General features: G+C 41.6%; 1 protein-coding gene across 2 annotated transcripts in view; it reads right to left on the reverse strand.

Annotated features, from left to right (window-relative positions):
• Positions 1-18,142, reverse strand: part of cntnap3 (contactin associated protein family member 3) — a 189,717-nt gene that overhangs the window by 79,860 nt on the left and 91,715 nt on the right. For both annotated transcript variants that reach the window (XM_045692517.2, XM_045692516.2), the window contains exons 6-7: positions 5,028-5,209; positions 1,047-1,187 (exon numbers count right to left, since the gene is read on the reverse strand). In XM_045692517.2, coding sequence (XP_045548473.2) covers positions 1,047-1,187; positions 5,028-5,209 — 323 coding nt within the window. The remainder of the gene's footprint in view (positions 1-1,046; positions 1,188-5,027; positions 5,210-18,142) is intronic.

Below are 18,142 nucleotides of genomic sequence, written 5' to 3' on the forward strand. Positions count from 1 at the left end.
AGTTCTGTCTAGCTCAAAGTGATATCAGAGCAGTATCTTTATAATAGTATAACATTGTTATACAGTAACTACAACAGGGAAACAGTAGATCATGTGTCCAAGCTGTTTGCAGCAGCAGTGAAAGTGATATACTGCAACGGAGTGCTTACAGTATGCTACTCTAGTGAGCAGAAACTTTAACCACTGAAAAATAACAAAGAAATATGTCCTCAAAGTATACTCCAGAAACTGACTTCACTTTCATTTCCCTAGCATATTTATAACATTTAAACAAGTGGTCATATCTCACCTCTGGCTACTGGTATTCTCTGTGTTAGATATGTGGGTGTTTATTAATTTCAGTTTTCCCGCATGAATTATTTCTGCTTATTCCTCCATTCGCTACTTCATTTTGGAGCAGTTAAGGTAATCATTTACAAGACGGTAAAATGTGTTTAGGAGAGAGCTAAACACCATCTAGAGGGATTCAGACTCTCTGTTCAATGTACTCCCCTCATTAATGGACCAATCAACATGAAAATAACCCATTTGTATTGAGGTGATTCTGTTACATAGAGGAGCAGCTAGATGCAGGGAGGTCTGATTTTCCAGCAGTTCACACACACAACACACACACACACAAACACACAAGGTGCGCTATGGGATTTATAGTATCTCTGTTTTCTTTTAAATACTTTTGCACTTTTGAGACTATTCCACCTGTTCAATTTTGCTCAATCAAGCTCAGCTAATGTATTTGAAAGAAATACTATTTGAATCCAGGTCAGCAGATAAATCCCAGATAATTCCAGGTCAGCCTAGTTAAATAAAGGTTAAATAAATAAAAAATAGAAATAATAAACCCATTACCAACCACCTACAGTTCAACAGGCTGAGGTAGCAAACCCGGAGGATGGCTAAGGCTGAAACAAGTTGGTTTCATACATTTTTTATCAACCTCCAAGAGTTGTTAAATTTCCTTTTCAATTCAGTTTGCTACTTCTTTCATGCACCTTGGTTGGAGAGTGATGTAGAGGTGATGTGTTCCCTCCCCTTTGCAAACGTACCGTGATGGAGACCTGCTGTTGCTGTTTGGCCAGATCTATCATGTTCATATCGTTCCAGAGCAGGTTCTCAAGGCACCCATGGAAGTTCCTCCTGGACATAACCCTCTGACTTCCATGGCACTGGACGCCACCATAGCTAATCTTGTGAAAGAACATCAAGCCAAAGTTAATATTCCAACATGTTCTTACCTACAGTATATTATCATGATATGGGAATTTGATATATTAACACCTTCAACAAGTGGTGATAGACCAAATGAGATTGGAAATCGTTCATTGATGGCATATGTTTAGGAAGGAATAAAAAGGTCAAGTAAAGTAAAGTAGAGTAGAGCAGGACATAGTAGAGTTGAGTAGACGAGAAGCAGAGTAGAGTAGAAGAAAAGAGCAGAGTTGAGTTGAGCAGAGTAGTGTAGAAGAAAAGTGCAGAGAAGAGCAGAGTAGAGTAGAAGAGAAGTGCCCAGTAGAGTAGAGTGGAAGAGAAGAGCAGAGTAGAAGAAAAGAGCAGAGTAGAGCAGAGTAGAGTAGATTAGAAGAGTAGAATAGTAGACCAGAGTAGAATAGTAGAGTAGAGTAGAAGAGCAGAGTAGAGTAGAAGAAAAGAGCAGAGTTGAGTAGAAGAGAATTGCAGAGTAGAGTAGAAGAGCAGTGTAGAGTAGGGTAGAGTAGAAGAAAATAGCAGAGTAGAGTAGAAGAGAAAAGTAGAGCAGAGTAGAAGAGTTGAAGTTGAAGAAAAGATCAGAGTAGAAGAAAAGAGTAGATTAGAGTAGAACAGAAGAGTAGATTAGAGTAGAGCAGAAGAGTAGAGCAGAGTAGAGCAGAGCAGAAGAGAAGAGTAGAGCAGAGTAGAAGAAAAAAGCAGAGTAGAGTAGAAGAGCAGAGTAGAGCAGAGAATAAGAAAAGAACAGAGTAGAGTAGAAGAGTAGAGCAGAGTAGAAGAGAAGAGCAGAATAGCAGAGTAGAGTAGAGTAGAAGAAAAGAGCAGAGCAGAACAGAGTAGAACAGAGTAGAGTAGAGTAGAGCAGAATAGTAGTGTAGAGCAGAGTAAAGTAGAAGAAAACAGCAGAGTAGAGTAGAGTAGAAGAGTAGAGTAGAAGAGCAGAGTAGAGTGGAAGAGCAGAGTGAGTAGAAAAGCAGAGCATAGTAGAGTAGAGTAGAGTAGAATAGAAGAGCAGAGCAGAGCAGAGTAGAGTAGAGTAGAGTAGAGTAGAGTAGAGTAGAGTAGAGTAGAGTAGAGCAGGACAGAGTAGAGTAGAGTAGAGTAGAGGAAAAGAGTAGAGCAGAGTAGAGAAGAAGAAAAGAGTAGAGCAGAGAAGAAGAAAAGAGCAGAGCAGAGTAGAAGAGAAGAGCAGAGTAGAAGAGCAGAGTAGAGAAGAAGAAAATAGTAGAGTAGAGTATAAGAGCAGAGCAGAGAAGAATAGAAGAGCAGAGCAGAGTAGAAGAGAAGAGTAGAGTAGAGTAGGACAGAGTAGAGTAGAGGAAATTAGTAGAGCAGAGTATAGTTGAGTGGAACAGCATAGTAGAGTAGAGTAGAGGAAAAGAGTAGAGCAGAGTAGAGATTTTTATTTAACCAGGTAAATTGACTGAGAACATATTCTCATTGACAGCAACAATCTTGGGAATAGTTACGGGGGAGAGGGCATGAATGAGCCAATTGTAAACTGGGGATGATTAGGTGACCATGAGGGCCAGATTGGGAATTTAGCCAGGACAATGGGGTTAACACCCCTACAATAAGTGCCATGGGATCTTCAGTGACCACAGAGAGTCAGGACACCCGTTTAACGTCCCATCTGAAAGACAGCACCCGGCAATGTCCCCAATCACTGCCCTGGGGAATTGGGATATTTTTTCAGAACAGAGGAAAGGTTGCCTCCTACTGGCCATCCAACAAAATCTGGTCTCCCATCCAGGGGCCAAACAGGACCAACCCTGCTTAGCTTCAGAAGCAAGTCAGCAGTGGGATGCAGGGTGGTATGCTGCTGGCTATGAAGTAGAGTAGAGCAGAAGAGTATAGCAGAGCAGAGCAGAATAGAGCAGAGTAGCATAGAGCAGAGCGCAGAAGAGTAGATTAAAGAAATTATCCCAATCTGTGTATTCAGGTAGAGACTACAATGGCAATGTACATAAATGTCTCAATAGGACTCATGTAGATTATGACCAGAAGCTCAACTGTGTTTCAATTTCAATAGAAAAGTATTTCTATAGGCCATTTATTACAGTTTTTTCCAACTGCTTACACACGTTTTCAAAACTCCTTTTTTTCAAAACTCTACACACAATTCCCTAAACTGCACACACAAAATGCAAAATGCCTCACATCTCCTTCAAAATGTAACACTGCATTCAAAATGCCATAAACACATGTCAGAATGAAGCATTTGCATGAAATGGCAAACACTGCTTTCATAATAGTACATTTTTGGATATACCATGTAAACACTGTTGTTCTAAATCTAAAGCTCTTTGGTCTTTCATAGACTTATATCTACATTTCAATACAATGTTCTACAGTGAAAGTAATCTGCTGAGAGGGGTAACAAGTACACTGTAAACAACAATGCAATGTAGAAACAGAAAATATTTATTAGGCCAAACATTAGTGTTGTTTACAGTAGCATACAACAAAACCATAAACATATGTAAACCAAAAGTATATTCTTTAGAATACAGTAAAGAACATAATTGTGGGGTCCCGGGGGGGGGGGGCAGTCCAGGAATTGGTGGGGGGGGGGGGCAGTCACCAGTGCTAAGCAACGCTTCATCTCTTCTTCGAGCTGGGTCTGGCCACAATACTTCGTCCACATCACAAGATACGTTTTCTCTTGCCAAACATCGAGGGAAGTATCTCCTAGCATGGCGTATCCAACCTTGGACAGAGGCAACCTCTATGTCCCCACATGCGTCCTCCATTGCCTGGAGAAGCGGCATGCGGGCATAGGGTTGGCGATCATACACTTTCCAGCGCCAGGCTGAGAAGAATTCCTCTATGGGATTTAGAAAAGGTGAATATGGGGGTAGGTACAAAACTACAAATTGTGGATGGGTGGCAAACCAGTTTTGGACCAGAACAGCCCGGTGAAAACTAACATTGTCCCATAAAACCACAAATCTAGCAGGCTCCTGATCTGGATCAGGGACAAGCATTGTGTAAATTGCATCCAGAAAAGTGAGCATATGGCCGGTGTTGTATGGACCCAGTGTGGCATTGTGATGGAGGACCCCATTTTGAGTGATGGCAGCACACATAGTTATATTACCCCCACGCTGTCCAGGGACATTGGTAATTGCCCTCTGTCCTATTGTGTGTGTGACCTGGTGAATAAGTGTAGCATTTTGATTGGTTGTGTTTGGAAAAGGAAAGCAAGTCACTTCCTGTTAGATTTTTGTGTTTTAGGTAGAGAATTGTGTGTAGTGTTTTGAAAAAAGTGTTTTATGCAATTGACAACTGAGTCAAAGGCTGAGAAATAGCTTATGGTTTTAGATATTTGGTGTGTAGTTTTGCACTTTGAGTGAGAGGTTTCAAAAATCGTGTGACATGAAAAGATTTAGTGTGTAAGCAGTTGGAAAAAACTGTAAAACAGTCTAGAAATATTGTATGGAGGTTGGGTTAATCTTATTCATTAGCGGCTTTGAATTAATCCCTCTTGGAGAGAATTCAATGGCATAATCAACACCCGTGCTTCAAAGCTATATATATTTTGAGTGTGTGTCTCCTATGCGTTTAGGTCGTACAGTATCTATGAACGCATCGGTAAGAGACAAATGGAGGGTGATATTTGAAAGAGCAAGCATGCAGGAATGGTTGTGTGTGTGTGTGTGTGTGTGTGTGTGTGTGTGTGTGTGTGTGTGTGTGTGTGTGTGTGTGTGTGTGTGTGTGTGTGTGTGTGTGTGTGTGTGTGTGTGTGTGTGTGTGTGTGTGTGTGGAATTATTTGAGAAACAGGTCACAGGCAACACACCACAGGTCACAGACAACACACCTCGTTTATCTCGGAAGGACTGAGTTCTGCAGGAACCTGGATTTGCTGAGAGCTTTTGTCCACAGTGAAGTTGAGGTGGCCACTAAAGCGCACGATGGCTACGTCGTGCCAGTGCTGGTCATCTAGAAGACTACCCAGTGACACGACCATGTGGCTCTCAGGACCAGGAGAGACACTTTTACCTGGAATACAACAGAGACACAGAAAGAAAACCATACATTAATCACAGAGGAAAATGTTCTGGTAATAATCTGATAGAAGTGTTTTCCTTTCTAGGACAGGCAATGCTAGAATAAGGAAATACTGTATGTTTCAAGCAGTGGAGACTGGTGAGACTCATAGACTACATGAAAAAAATCTCAATCCAAAATCATGGGCATTAATATGGCGTTGGTCCCCCGTTTGCTGCGATAACACCCTCCCCTCTTCTGGGAAGGCTTTCCTCTAGATGTTGAAACATTGCTGCGGGGAAGTTCTTCCATTCAGCCATGAGAGCATTAGTGAGGTTGGGCACTGATGTTGGGCGTTCAAATTCATCCTAAAGGTGTTCGATGGGGTTGAGGTCAGGGCTCTGTGCTGGCCAGTCAACTTCTTCCAGAACGATCTCGACAAACCATTTCTGTATGGACCTCACTTTGTGTATGGGGAATTGCTATGCTGAAACGGGAAAGGGCCTTCCTCAAAATGTTGCCACAAAGTTGGAGGCACAAAATCGTCTAGAATGTCATTGTATGCTGTGGCGTTAAGATTTCCCTTCACTGGAACTAAGGGGCCTTGCCCAAACCATGAAAACAGCCCGAACCATTATTCCTCATCCAGCAAACTTTACAGTTGGCACTATGCATTCGGGCAGGTAGCGTTCTCCTGGCATCCGCCAAACACAGATTTGTCCGTCAGGACCCCCAGATGGTGAAGCATGATTCATCACTTCAGAGAATGCATTTTAACTGCTCCAGAGTCCAATGGCAGCAAGCTTTACACCACTCCAGCCGATGCTTGGCATTGCGCATGGTGATCTTAGGCTTGTGTGCGGCTGCTTGGCCATGGAAACCCATTTCATGAAGCTCCCGACAAACAGTTATTGTGCTGAAGTTGCTTCCAGAGGCAGTTTGGAACTCGGCAGGGAGTATTGCAACCGACACACGCTTCAGCACTCGGCAGTCCTGTTCTGTGAGCTTGTGTGGCCTACCACTTCACGGCTGAGCGGTTGTCGCTCCTAGACGTTTCCACTTCACAACAACAGCACTTACAGTTGACCGAGGCAGCTCTAGCAGGGCAGATATTTGACAAACTGACATGAGCTCTTCAGTAAGGCCATTCTACTGCCAGTAATTGTCTATGGAGATTGCATGGCTGTGTGCTGAATTGAATACACCTGTCAGCAAAGGGTGTGGCTGAAATATCTGAATCCACTCATTTGAAAGGTTGTCCACATACTTTTGTGTTATATATATATATAGTGTAGTTATGACTGGACTGGAACAAATGGAATGGTATTTTACACATGGAAACCATGTTTTCTGATGTGTTTGAAACCATTCCATTACTTCCATTCCAACCATTACTGTGAGACCGCCACCACTGGATTCCAGTGTTCAGGTCACCACATACTCAATCATTCAAGAGACACAAACATCAGTAAGAGAGAGATGCCAGTCAGCTACTCAATATATCAATCAACATGGCTTCATCTGTGCAATCAACCGAAAATGCTGACAAAACCGGCTCAGCACCTGATTCTGCGTCCGCGATCACGCGCGTGTTGATTTTGTTTATCCCCACGTTCATGACATGTAAGTTAAAATACCAAAACCAACTGTGAACCAAATATACTGAACAAAAATATAAACGCAATATGAAACAGTTTCAATGATTTTACTGTTACAGTTCATATAAGGAAATCAGTCAATTGAAATAAATTCATTAGGCCCTAATCTATGGGTTTCACATGACTTAGCAGGAGTGCAGCCTTGGGTGGGCCTTGGAGGGCATAGGACCATCCACTGGGGAGTCAGGCCCAGCCAATCAGAAGTAGTTTTTTCCCACAAAAGGGCTTTATTACAGACAGAAATATTCCTTGTTTCATTAGCTGTCCGAATTGCTGGTCTCAGACGATCCTGCAGGTGAAGAAGCCGGATGTGGAGGTCCTGGATTGCTGTGGTAACATGTGGTCTGCGGTTATAAGGCCGGTTGGACGTACTGCCAAATTCTCTAAAACGATGTTGGAGGCGGCTTATGGTAGAGAAATTAACATTAAATTATATGGCAAAAGCTCTGGTGGACATTCCTGCAGTCAGGATTTCAATTGCACCCTCCCTCAAAACTTTAGACATCTTTAGACATTGTCTTGTGTGACAAAACTGCACATTTTAGAGTTGCCTTTTATTGTCCCCAGCACAAGGTACACCTGTGTAATGATCATGCTGTTTAATCAGCTTCTTGAAATGCCACACCTGTCAGGTAGATGGATTATCTTGACAAAGGAGAAATGCTCACTAACAGGGATGTAAACAGATTTGTGCACAACATTTTTGAGAAATAAGCTTTTTGTGCGTATGAAACATGGGACCAACACTACATGTTGTGTTTACATTTTTGTTCAGTATATATTACTTTGGGGACAGGTCGAAACACACATGAAACATTCATGAGCATTTAGCTAGCTTGCTATTGCTAGCTAATTTGTCCTGGAAAATAAACATTGTTTTGTTGTTTTACCTGAAATGCATATGGTCCTTTTTTTACGTTGCTGGATCTTTGTATAATTTTGACCCATGTTGAGTCATACAAAATCCTGTGTTCTCCACTCTGACAATTAATCCACAGATAAAAAGGGGAAACCTAGTACATTCTTCTTCTTCTTCTGATTTTATATGGCAGTTGGCAACCAACTATAAGGAGCATTACCACCATGAAATGGACTGGAGTGTGGCCCTCGTTCATCTTCAATCACCCACGTGGGTATATGCTCCTAAAAACCAATGAGGAGATGGTAGAGGCGGGACTTGCAGCGCGCCAAACATGTAAAATAGAACCAAGTTCTATTTTAGCACCTGGCTAGGCAGAAGCCCGTTGACGGGCATCAGCAGTTTCGACGAAATGATTGAATAGTATATACAGTATGTGTACATTTATTTTGCAACGCTTGCACACGCAACGCGGGCGGTGTGGTAAGCATGTAAGTGACTTAGTGAAAAAACCTTTATCACAATCCATGACTTAATGGCCCATACCAAAAAGTGAAAATGAAGATACATGAGTGTGTTGCCTTTGAGAAGACAGACGTCATAAGGTTGTACAGGGCAGGTGTCTTGAAGGCTCAGTGTTTCAATGTTTTAAACTACAGTAGCTTTTTAACTGTATTTCAGGCATGAGACTCGAGATATCTGGCACTCTATTCCCTACATAGTGCACTACCTTTGAAGTAAAGCACTATATAGCAAATAGGGTGCCACTTGGGAGACACACAGCCACATTGAGAACCCATGAACTTCACAGTCATTTTATTCTTGTTGGGGACTGTCTTGTACAGTATACCATACCAACCATACTGGCTAAAGAATGAAGCCCAATAAGTAATGATGCATCACTTAAAAAACTGCAGCTTGTAAAAGATAGCAGGACATAACTCATTATATAGTATGAACTCTAGCAGGTCCATCTTTACAGTCCGCAACTTCACAACACGTTGGGAGAAAGTGTTTGTCTTGCAGTAAATAACAAACCTGGGTTCAAATACTATTTGAAATATTCCAAATACTTTAAGCATTTGCTTTAGCCTGCCTGGAGTGCTAGATGGGTGGGGTTCTGAAGTTTTGGGACATTACTATTGGTTCCATTGTACCAGGCAAGCTCAATCAAACACAGCTACCTGTACTTCAAATAGTATTTGAACCCAGGTCTGGAAAAGAAGCAGTGCAGTACTGTGGTGCCAGGGAAGAAGGAATGAGTGAAGCAAATGCACTCCATAATTAAATATGTATTAGACATTTTTCGGAGAAGCTGGTTATAGTGGAGAGAATTGCATCCCAAATGGCACACTAATCCCTACATAGTGCACTACTTTTGATCATAATTTTAAAGGGCCCTGGTCAAAAGTAGTGAACTATATAGGGAATAGTAATTTGGGACGTACCTAGAGGCTACAACATCATTAAGAGAGAGAGACTTCTGCAAATGATGAATGTGTGTCACTTTAACACATCAATTATGTAGAGGTTATTTGTATGATGTCAGATTAGTTGAGAAGAGAGATGGGATGAGGCACGATTAAGAGGTCTTGAGGTCGAGCTTCACAAACAAATAAATATCCATCTGTTGGTATTGATTAACTGAGCTCTCTTCGTGGCAGAGGCAGTTTGGCCCATACCTTATGCGTTCCAAATGGCACCCTATTCCCCAGGGTCAAGGGTCAAAATTAGGGACAGAATACATTTCACGACTTCCGCCGAAGTCGGCTCCCCTCCTTGTTCGGCGGTCGACGTCACCTGTCTTGTAGCCATCGCCGCTCCATTTTTCATTGTTCCATGTGTTTTGTCTTGTTTCCCCGCACACCTGGTTTACATTCCCTAATCACACTACATATATATTCCCTCTGTTCCCCCCCATGTCTTTGTGTGGAATTGTTTTGGTACGTGTTTTGTGTGACGCGCCAGGCTGGTTTTTCCCCGGGTACCGTGTTTAACCCGAAGTATGTTTAATTGTTAAACATTTTGCATCATTGTGACTTGTCGCGCTTTTCACTTTTGCCATTGGCTGGAGGTTTTTTGACGCAGTTGCGTCCGTCTGTTGTTGCTTCTGCCAAATAAAGTGTGCGCCTGATCACAACTCTCTGCTCTACTGCACCTGACTTCTATACCAGTAGCGCACAACCTGACAATACAGGTGTAGGATCTCACCTAATTTCAGTTTGTGACAAAACAAGCGTAGAGAATCATTGTACCATCTAAACCGCTGTTAAATATCTTTTCAATAATATATATATATATTTTTTCAGCTGTTTGATGCTGGTGTACCGAAAGTAAAGGACTGAAAAACCAAACGGGACACATAGAAATTGCGCACATAGAACATATCTACCGTTTCTTAGACTTGCTTTCAATGAGAATGACAGATCTATAACTCACATTTCTATGTGAATTTGGTCAGATCACCCCAAAAAAATTACATATTGCAGCTTTAATTATAATCTACATAATAATTCACATTTCCTGTTGGTGCAGGATTATTTTACTGCTGTAGCAAACTGGTCCAAATTAAGAACCTACATCTGTAGGGAATAGGGTGCCACTTGAGAAGCAGACCTAATCCCCATGGCAGAGTTCGAGTCTCAGAGAGACATTATTTGTGCTAGTGTCAAACTTCAGAACTCTCCGTTTGATCAATCTTTCAGAGTTTTTTTGTTTTTTTTGAGGGGGGCGGTAGATCAGCAAATAGATTGTGGCTTCCATCAATGTAATTGTCTGCATAATTTACAATCCCCCATACATCCTTCAGGTACCCTCAACCCCTCTCATATATCTCTGAAGACCATCCACTTTTGATTTCTATTTGCCATATATTTGTAACTGTGCTGTACCGCAAAAGTTATGAACCTATATACTTTTTCGGACACAGTATATTTTACATTAGTTATCTTGTCATTATTAGTCCCATCCAGTTTTTCTATTTGCCATATATTTTTCAACAGTGCTGTGATGTTTAACAACATTTCTGAACCTTTCTATTCTCAGTTTCTACAGATTGTAAATTAAAGATTAAACATTTTTGCTAAGAGTGTTATTATATTATTCTTCACATCACAATCTGCAGAGCTGGGATGGTTGTATCCCCCATATATAGTATATAACAATGTATTGGTTGCAAGAATTTTGTAAAAATAATTTAAATTCAGAAACTCAAGGTTAGGTGTATCAGTTCATAAACCATGTGCCATGGAATCGGTACATCAAAAATCTTTTCCCAACTATTTTGCAATCTTTTCGGCACAGCTGTCCATTTTTTGTTCCTTAAATGAAACTTCTATACTTTTCTTATTTATCACATTTCTTTTTTTTTTTTTTTTTTACCAAATTTGGTCTTTACTGTTCTATACTTTTTTCCCCCTTCCACTTACCTCTTCCATTTTTGTGATAATGCTGCAGTTAGTTGGTTGTAATTTTGGGTAGAGCAGACATTTCCATATCTTTTTGTTAGCAGCATGTGTGACATAACTCCACCAGTCCTATTTATGATATCATTTACAAAGAATATACCGTTTTTAATCAAATAGTATATTTGAGTTTAACCATAATATATATGTGGTATTATTTGTTTTGTCTTTTCTGGTGGATTAAAAGGAAATTGCAACCAACTTTCTATGGCTTGTTTTAAAAATAGCGACATTATAATAAAATAACCCAAAATGAGAGGTTGTAATCTGAATAAAGGGAAAAAGGCCATTCTTGAACATGGGGTGAGACATTTTTACTAATCTGCTAGAGAACCAGTTTGGATTTATGTATAACGTTTGTATGACTGATGCCTTTAGAAAGAGGTCTATTGCTTTAATATTTAATCATTTCTGTACTATTCATTATATAAATAGGCCCGTTTAATTCTGTCTGGCTTTCAGTCCCAAATAAAATTGAATATGTTTTGCTCATATCTTTAAAAAAGCTATTCACTAGGTGTAGGCAAGGCCGTAAGTAAATAGGTAAACTGGGATATGACTAATGAGTTAATAAGGGTGATTTTCCCACAAATATTTTCCTTTCCATGGTAGCAAGATCTTATCTATTTTTGCTAACTTTCTATTAAAATATATTGCAGTGAGATCATTTCTTTCTTTCGGGATATGAATACTGACTATATACACTTCACCGTCAGACCATTTTATTGGTAAACTACACGGTAATATATCTATATTCTCTATGAGGCTGTGGAGATATTCTAATTGTGGATTTAAAAGAAAACAAATTATCAGCGTACAATGACACCTTTTCGCAGTTGCAAGATCTAAACACAGATTACTTGATAATTAAAAGCAGTATCATTGTTACAGACAGGTACTTCCAAACCCAGAATGCGTACCAAGTGGCACACTAGTGTGGTGTCAGGAAAACAACATCTCCTTCAATGTCAGTAAGACCATGGAGCTGAACGTTGACTATAGGAGAAAGAGGGGAGAGCACGCCCCCATCCATATCAACGGGGCTGTTCTGGAGCAGGTCGAGAACTTCAAGTTCCTTGGCGTCCACAACACTAAGGAATTAACATAGTCCAAACACACCCGCACAGTCGTGAAGACGGCGTGGCAGCGACCTATTCCCCTTAGGAGGCTGAAAAGACTGGGCGATGGCCCTCACATCCTCAAAAACTTTTACATCTGCTCCATCGAGAGTATCTCGACTGACTGCATCACAGATTGTTATGAAAATGCACTGCCCTTGACCAACAGGCTTTGAGACAACTTCTACCCATACCCATAAGACTGCTAAATAGTAAACTATCTTTCACTGATACTACGCACACTGACTAGACTATATATACACAATGCATTCGGAAAGTATTCAGACCCCTACACCTTTGTTACGTTACAGCCTTATTCTAAAACTGATTAAACCGTTTTGTTTTTCTCATCAATCTACGCACAATACCCCATAATAACAAAGCAAAAATACGTTTAGAAATCTTTACTAATTTATTAAGAATAAAAACCTGAAATATCACATTTACATAAGTATTCAGACCCTTTACTTGCTGAAGCACCTTTGGCAGCGATTACAGCCTTGAGCCTTCTTGGGTATGATGCTACAAGCTTGGCACACCTGTATTTGTGGAGTTTTTCCCATTCTTCTTTGCAGATCCTCTCAAGCTCTGTTAGATTGGACGGGGAGCGTCCGGGCTCTGGCTGAGCCACTCAAGGACATTCAGAGACTTGTCCTGAAGCCACCCCTTCGTTGTCTTGGCTGTGTGCTTAGGGTCGTTGTCTTGTTGGAAGGTGAACCTTCACTCTGGCCTGAAGTCCCGAGTGCTCTGGAGAAAGTTTTCTTCAAGGATCTCTCTATATTTTACTCCGTTCATCTTTCCCTAAATCCTAACTAGTCTTCCAGTCCCGGCCGCTGAAAAATATCCCCACAGCATGATGCCGCCACCACCATGCTTCACCGTAGGGATGGTATTGGCCAGGTGATGAGCGGTGCCTGGTTTCCTCCAGACGTGATACTTGGCATTCAGGCCAAAGAGTTCAATCTTGAGAATCTTGTTTCTCATGGTCTAAGAATCCTTTAGGTGCCTATTGGAAAACTCCAAGCGGGCTGTCATGTGCCTTTTACTGAGGAGTGGCTTCCGTCTGGCCACTCTTCCATAAAGGCCTGATTGGTAGGGTGCTGCAGAGATGGTGTCCTTCTGGAAGGTTCTCCGATCTCCACATAGGAACTCTGGAGCTCTGTCAGAGTGACCATCGGGTTCTTGGTCACCTCCCTGACCAAGGCCATTCTCCCACAAATGCTCAGTTTGGCCAGGCAGCCAGCTCTAGGAAGTGTCTTGGTGGTTCCAAACTTCTTGCATTTAAGAACGATGGAGGCCACTGTGTTCTTGGGGACCTTCAATGCTGTAGACATTTTTAAGTATCCTTGTGCCTCGACACAATCCTGTCTCGGAGCTCTACGGACAATTCTTTCTACCTCATGGCTTCGTTTTTGCTCTGACATGCACTGTCAACTGTGGGGCCTTCGGTAGACAAATGTGTATTTCTCCAAATCATGTTTAATCAATTGAATTTATCCCAGGTGGACTCCAATCAAGTTGGGGAAACATCTCAAGGATGATCAATGAAAACAGGATGCACCGGAGCTCAATTTCAACTCTCATAGCAAGGGGTCTGATAACTTATGCATATAAGGTATCTGTTTTTACTTTTTAATAAATTAGCAAAAATTTCTAAAGTCTTGTTTTCGCTTTGTCGTTATGGGGTATTGTGTGTAAATTGATGAGGAAAAAATGTATTTAATCAATTTTAAGATAAGGCTGTAACGTAACAAAATGTGGAAAAAGTGAAGTGGTCTGAATACTTTCCGAATGCACTGTACACCATATACACACTCACACTATATTGACACTTTCACACAAAACCCACACACATATGCACACACACACACACGCACACACTTTTACACTGATCATTTGATGCTGCTACTCTGTTCTTTATTTTACTCTTATTATAATCTATCCTGATGCCTGGTCATTTTACCCTGCCTTCATGTACATATCTACCTCAAATACCTCGTACCTCTGCACATTGATGTGGTACTCCTTATATATTGCTCCATTCTTGGGCATTTTATTTTATTCCTTTTGTGTAAGCAAGCATTTCACGGTAAAGTCTACACCAGTTGTACTCGGCGCATGTGACAAATAAAATTTGATTTGATCTATACTTTATATATAGTGTACTACTTTTGACCAAGGCCCATTTGAGACGTAACACTTACATAAACCATGCTGGTGAAATTCTGCCTCGGTACAGTGATGCTAAAGGAAAAAGAAAAATAGATGGGCACACAGTAAAGTACAGCCACTCTATATTATCTACACAAAATCATTTGTCTAAATGGCCGTCTGAAAACTGCCATTTTACGTACGTCTGCTGTTGACCAGCGGAAATGCAGAGATCTTATTTAAAGGGGCCACCATGAAAGCCATAGCTCTTCCTAAGGTTGGGTAGTGAATGCCTTGTGTCTCTCAACAATCGGTCTCATATAATCTCACTATATTTGATGGAGAATAAACTGGAGTACTCAGGGGGACAACCTGAAAACAGCATAACTTAATTGTATAGCACGTTACTGTCGTTTGCTGCAACTTTAAATCAGATTACCAATGATGGCAGAAAAATAATCTTATCTAGATACAGGCCGTTTAAATTATTTCAACATGTCATACTCATATTGCTGTGATCGTAAACACTTGCTCTAAGACACTACATATACATAACCTACAATCAATTGTGCAAAAAAAAGCAGAAAACAGCAGCTATCCAGCTACAGTACATGGCACGGAATACACCTTGTGCTTGGTTCAGTGAACCATAAAAATGTAATAGGTCTACATGTAATCATTGACAAACTTAAAGTCATTAAGCATGATGAAGGAGAAGCATGTTGAAATGTTCTGACTGATATTATGAGTGTGATATTATCACTGTACTTTCAGCGGAAAACTGATCACATGTTATATTGATTATAATAAACCGTCTGGTTCGAACCCTGATTGGCTGACAGCCGTGGTACATCAGACATTATAATCTGGGTTGGTCGAGCCCTGAATGATGTAAGATGGAGCTGGAGAGGATGGCTGCCGTTACAAGGCCACAGGGCCAGACTGATTACCAGGACGTGTACTCCGAGAATGCACTGCCAACTGGCAAGTGTCTTCACTGACATTTTCAACCTCTCCCTATCTGCGTCTGTAATACCAAAATGTTTCAAGCAGACCACCATAGTCCCTGTGCCCAAGAACACTAAGGTAACCTGCCTAAATTAATACCGACCCTTGGCACTCACGTCTGTAGCCATGAAGTGCTCTGAAAGGCTGGTCATGGCTCACATCAACACCATTATCCAGAAACCCACTCCAATTTGCATACCGCCCAAACAGATCCACAGATAATGCAATCTCTATTGCACTCCACACTGCCCTTTCCCACCTGGACAAAAGGAACACCTATGTGAGAATGCTATTCATTGACTACAGCTCAGCATTCAACACCATAGTGCCCTCAAAGCTCATCACTAAGCTAAGGACCCTGGGACTAAACACCTCCATCTGCAACTGGATCCTGGACTTCCTGACGGGCCGCCCCAGATGGTAAGGGTAGGTAACAACACATCTGCCACGCTGATCCTTAACACGGGGGCCCCTCAGGGGTGCGTGCTCAGTCCCCTCCTGTCCTCCCTGTTCACTCATGACTACACGGCCAGGCATGACTCCAACACCATCATTAAGTTTGCCGATTACACAACAGTGGTAGGCCTGAACACCAACAATGACGAGACAGCTTATAGGGAGGAGGCCAGAGACCTGGCTATGTGGTGCTCGGACAACAACCTCTCCCTCAACGTGATCAAGACAAAGGAGATGATTGTGGACTACAGGAAAAGGAGGACCGAGCACGCCCCCATTCTCATCGACGGGGCTGTAGTGGAGCTATAGAGCTGTAGTGCTTCCTTGGTGTCCACATCACCAACAAACTCACATGGTCCAAGCACACCAAGACAGTCGTGAAGAGGGTACGTCAAAACCTATTCCCCTCAGGAGACTGAAAAGATTTGTCATGGGTCCTCAGATCCTCAAAAGGTTCTTCAGCTGCACCATCGAGAGTATCCTGACTGGTTGCATCACTGCCTGGTATGGCAACTGCTTAGCCTCCGACCGCAAGGCGCTACAGAGGGTAGTGCGTACGGCCCAGTACATCACTGGGGCCAAGCTTCCTGCCATCCAGGACCGCTTTGCCATGTCAGAGGAAGGCCCTAAAAATGACACTTGCCAGCTGGTCAAACTAGCCACCCTAGTCATAGACTGTTCTCTCTGCTACCGCATGGTAAGTGGTACCGGAGCGCCAAGTCTAGGTCCAAGGGGCTTCTAAACAGCTTCTACCCCCAAGCCATAATACTACTGAACATCTAATCAAACGGCTACCCAGACTACTTGCATTGCCCCCCCCCCCTTTTACGCTGCCGCTACTCTGTTATTATCTATGCATAAGTCACTTTAATAACTCTACCCACATGTATATATTACCTCAATTACCTTGACTAACCTGTTCCCCCGCACATTGACTCCGTACCGGCACCCCCTGTATATAGCCTCGCTATTGTTATTTTACTGCTTCTCTTTAGTTACTTTATTTCTTCTTATTTTGGGGTATTTTTCTTAAAACTGCATTGTTGGTTAGCTTCTTGGTGACAGGGGACAGTATTCAGAAATTCAGATGAATAATGTGCCCAAATTAAACTGCCTGCTACTCGGGTCCAGAAGGTAGGATATGCATATTATTAGTAGATTTGGATAGAAAACACACTGAAGTTTCTAAAACTGTTTCAATGATGTCTGTGAGTATAACAGAACTCATATGGCAGGCAAAAACCTGAGAAAGAATCCAACCAGGAAGTGGCTTGTAGTTTTTCTATTTAATCCCTATTCAAACTACAGTGTCTGTGGGGTCATTTTGCACTTCCTAAGGCTTCCACTAGATGTCAACAGTCTTTAGAACCTTGTTTTATGCTTCTACTGTTACTGGGCAGAGAATAGGAGCTGACTCAAGCCTGGGACCAACGAGTTGTTTACTGCGCGGGTACACAGGCGCGCCCTTCCTTCTTTTTCCTCTGTAATGAATACGCTATTGTCCAGTTGGAATATTATCGAAGATTTATGTTAAAAAGACCCTAAGGATTGATTGTAAACATCGTTTGACATGTTTCTACGAACGGTAATGGAACTATTTGACTTTTTGTCTCTGGTTTTGCGCTCGCGCATTATGCCTTTGGATTAGTGATCTGAACGCGCGAACAAAACGGAGGTATTTGGACATAAATATGGAGTTTATCGAACAAAACAAACATTTCTTGTGGAAGTGGGAGTCCTGGGAGTGCATTCCGACGAAGATCAGCAAAGGTAAGTGAAGATTTATAATACTAATTCTGAGTTTTGTTGACTCCAGAACTTGGCGGGTAACTGTATAGCTTGCTTTGATGGTTGAGCTCTGTACTCAGAATATTGAAAAATGTGCTATCGCCGTAAAGCTATTTTAAAATCTGACACAGCGGTTGCATTAAGGAGAAGTGTATCTATAATTCTTTCAATAACTGTTGTATATCTTGTCAACGTTTATAATGAGTATTTTTTGTAAATTTATGTGCTAATTCACCGGAAGTTTTGGAGGGAATACATTTTCTGAACATCATGCGCCAATGTAAAATGGGGTTTATGGATATAAATATGAACTTTATCGAACAAAACATACATGTATTGTGTAACATTGAGTCCTGGGAGTGTCATCTGATGAAGATCATCAAAGGTTAGTGATTCATTTTAGCTGTATTTCTGGTTTTTGTGATGCCTCTCCTTGCTTGGAA

Source organism: Salmo salar, chromosome 13 (assembly GCF_965601325.2).
Source record: "Salmo salar chromosome 13, fSalSal1, whole genome shotgun sequence".
NCBI classification, from domain to species: domain Eukaryota; kingdom Metazoa; phylum Chordata; class Actinopteri; order Salmoniformes; family Salmonidae; genus Salmo; species Salmo salar.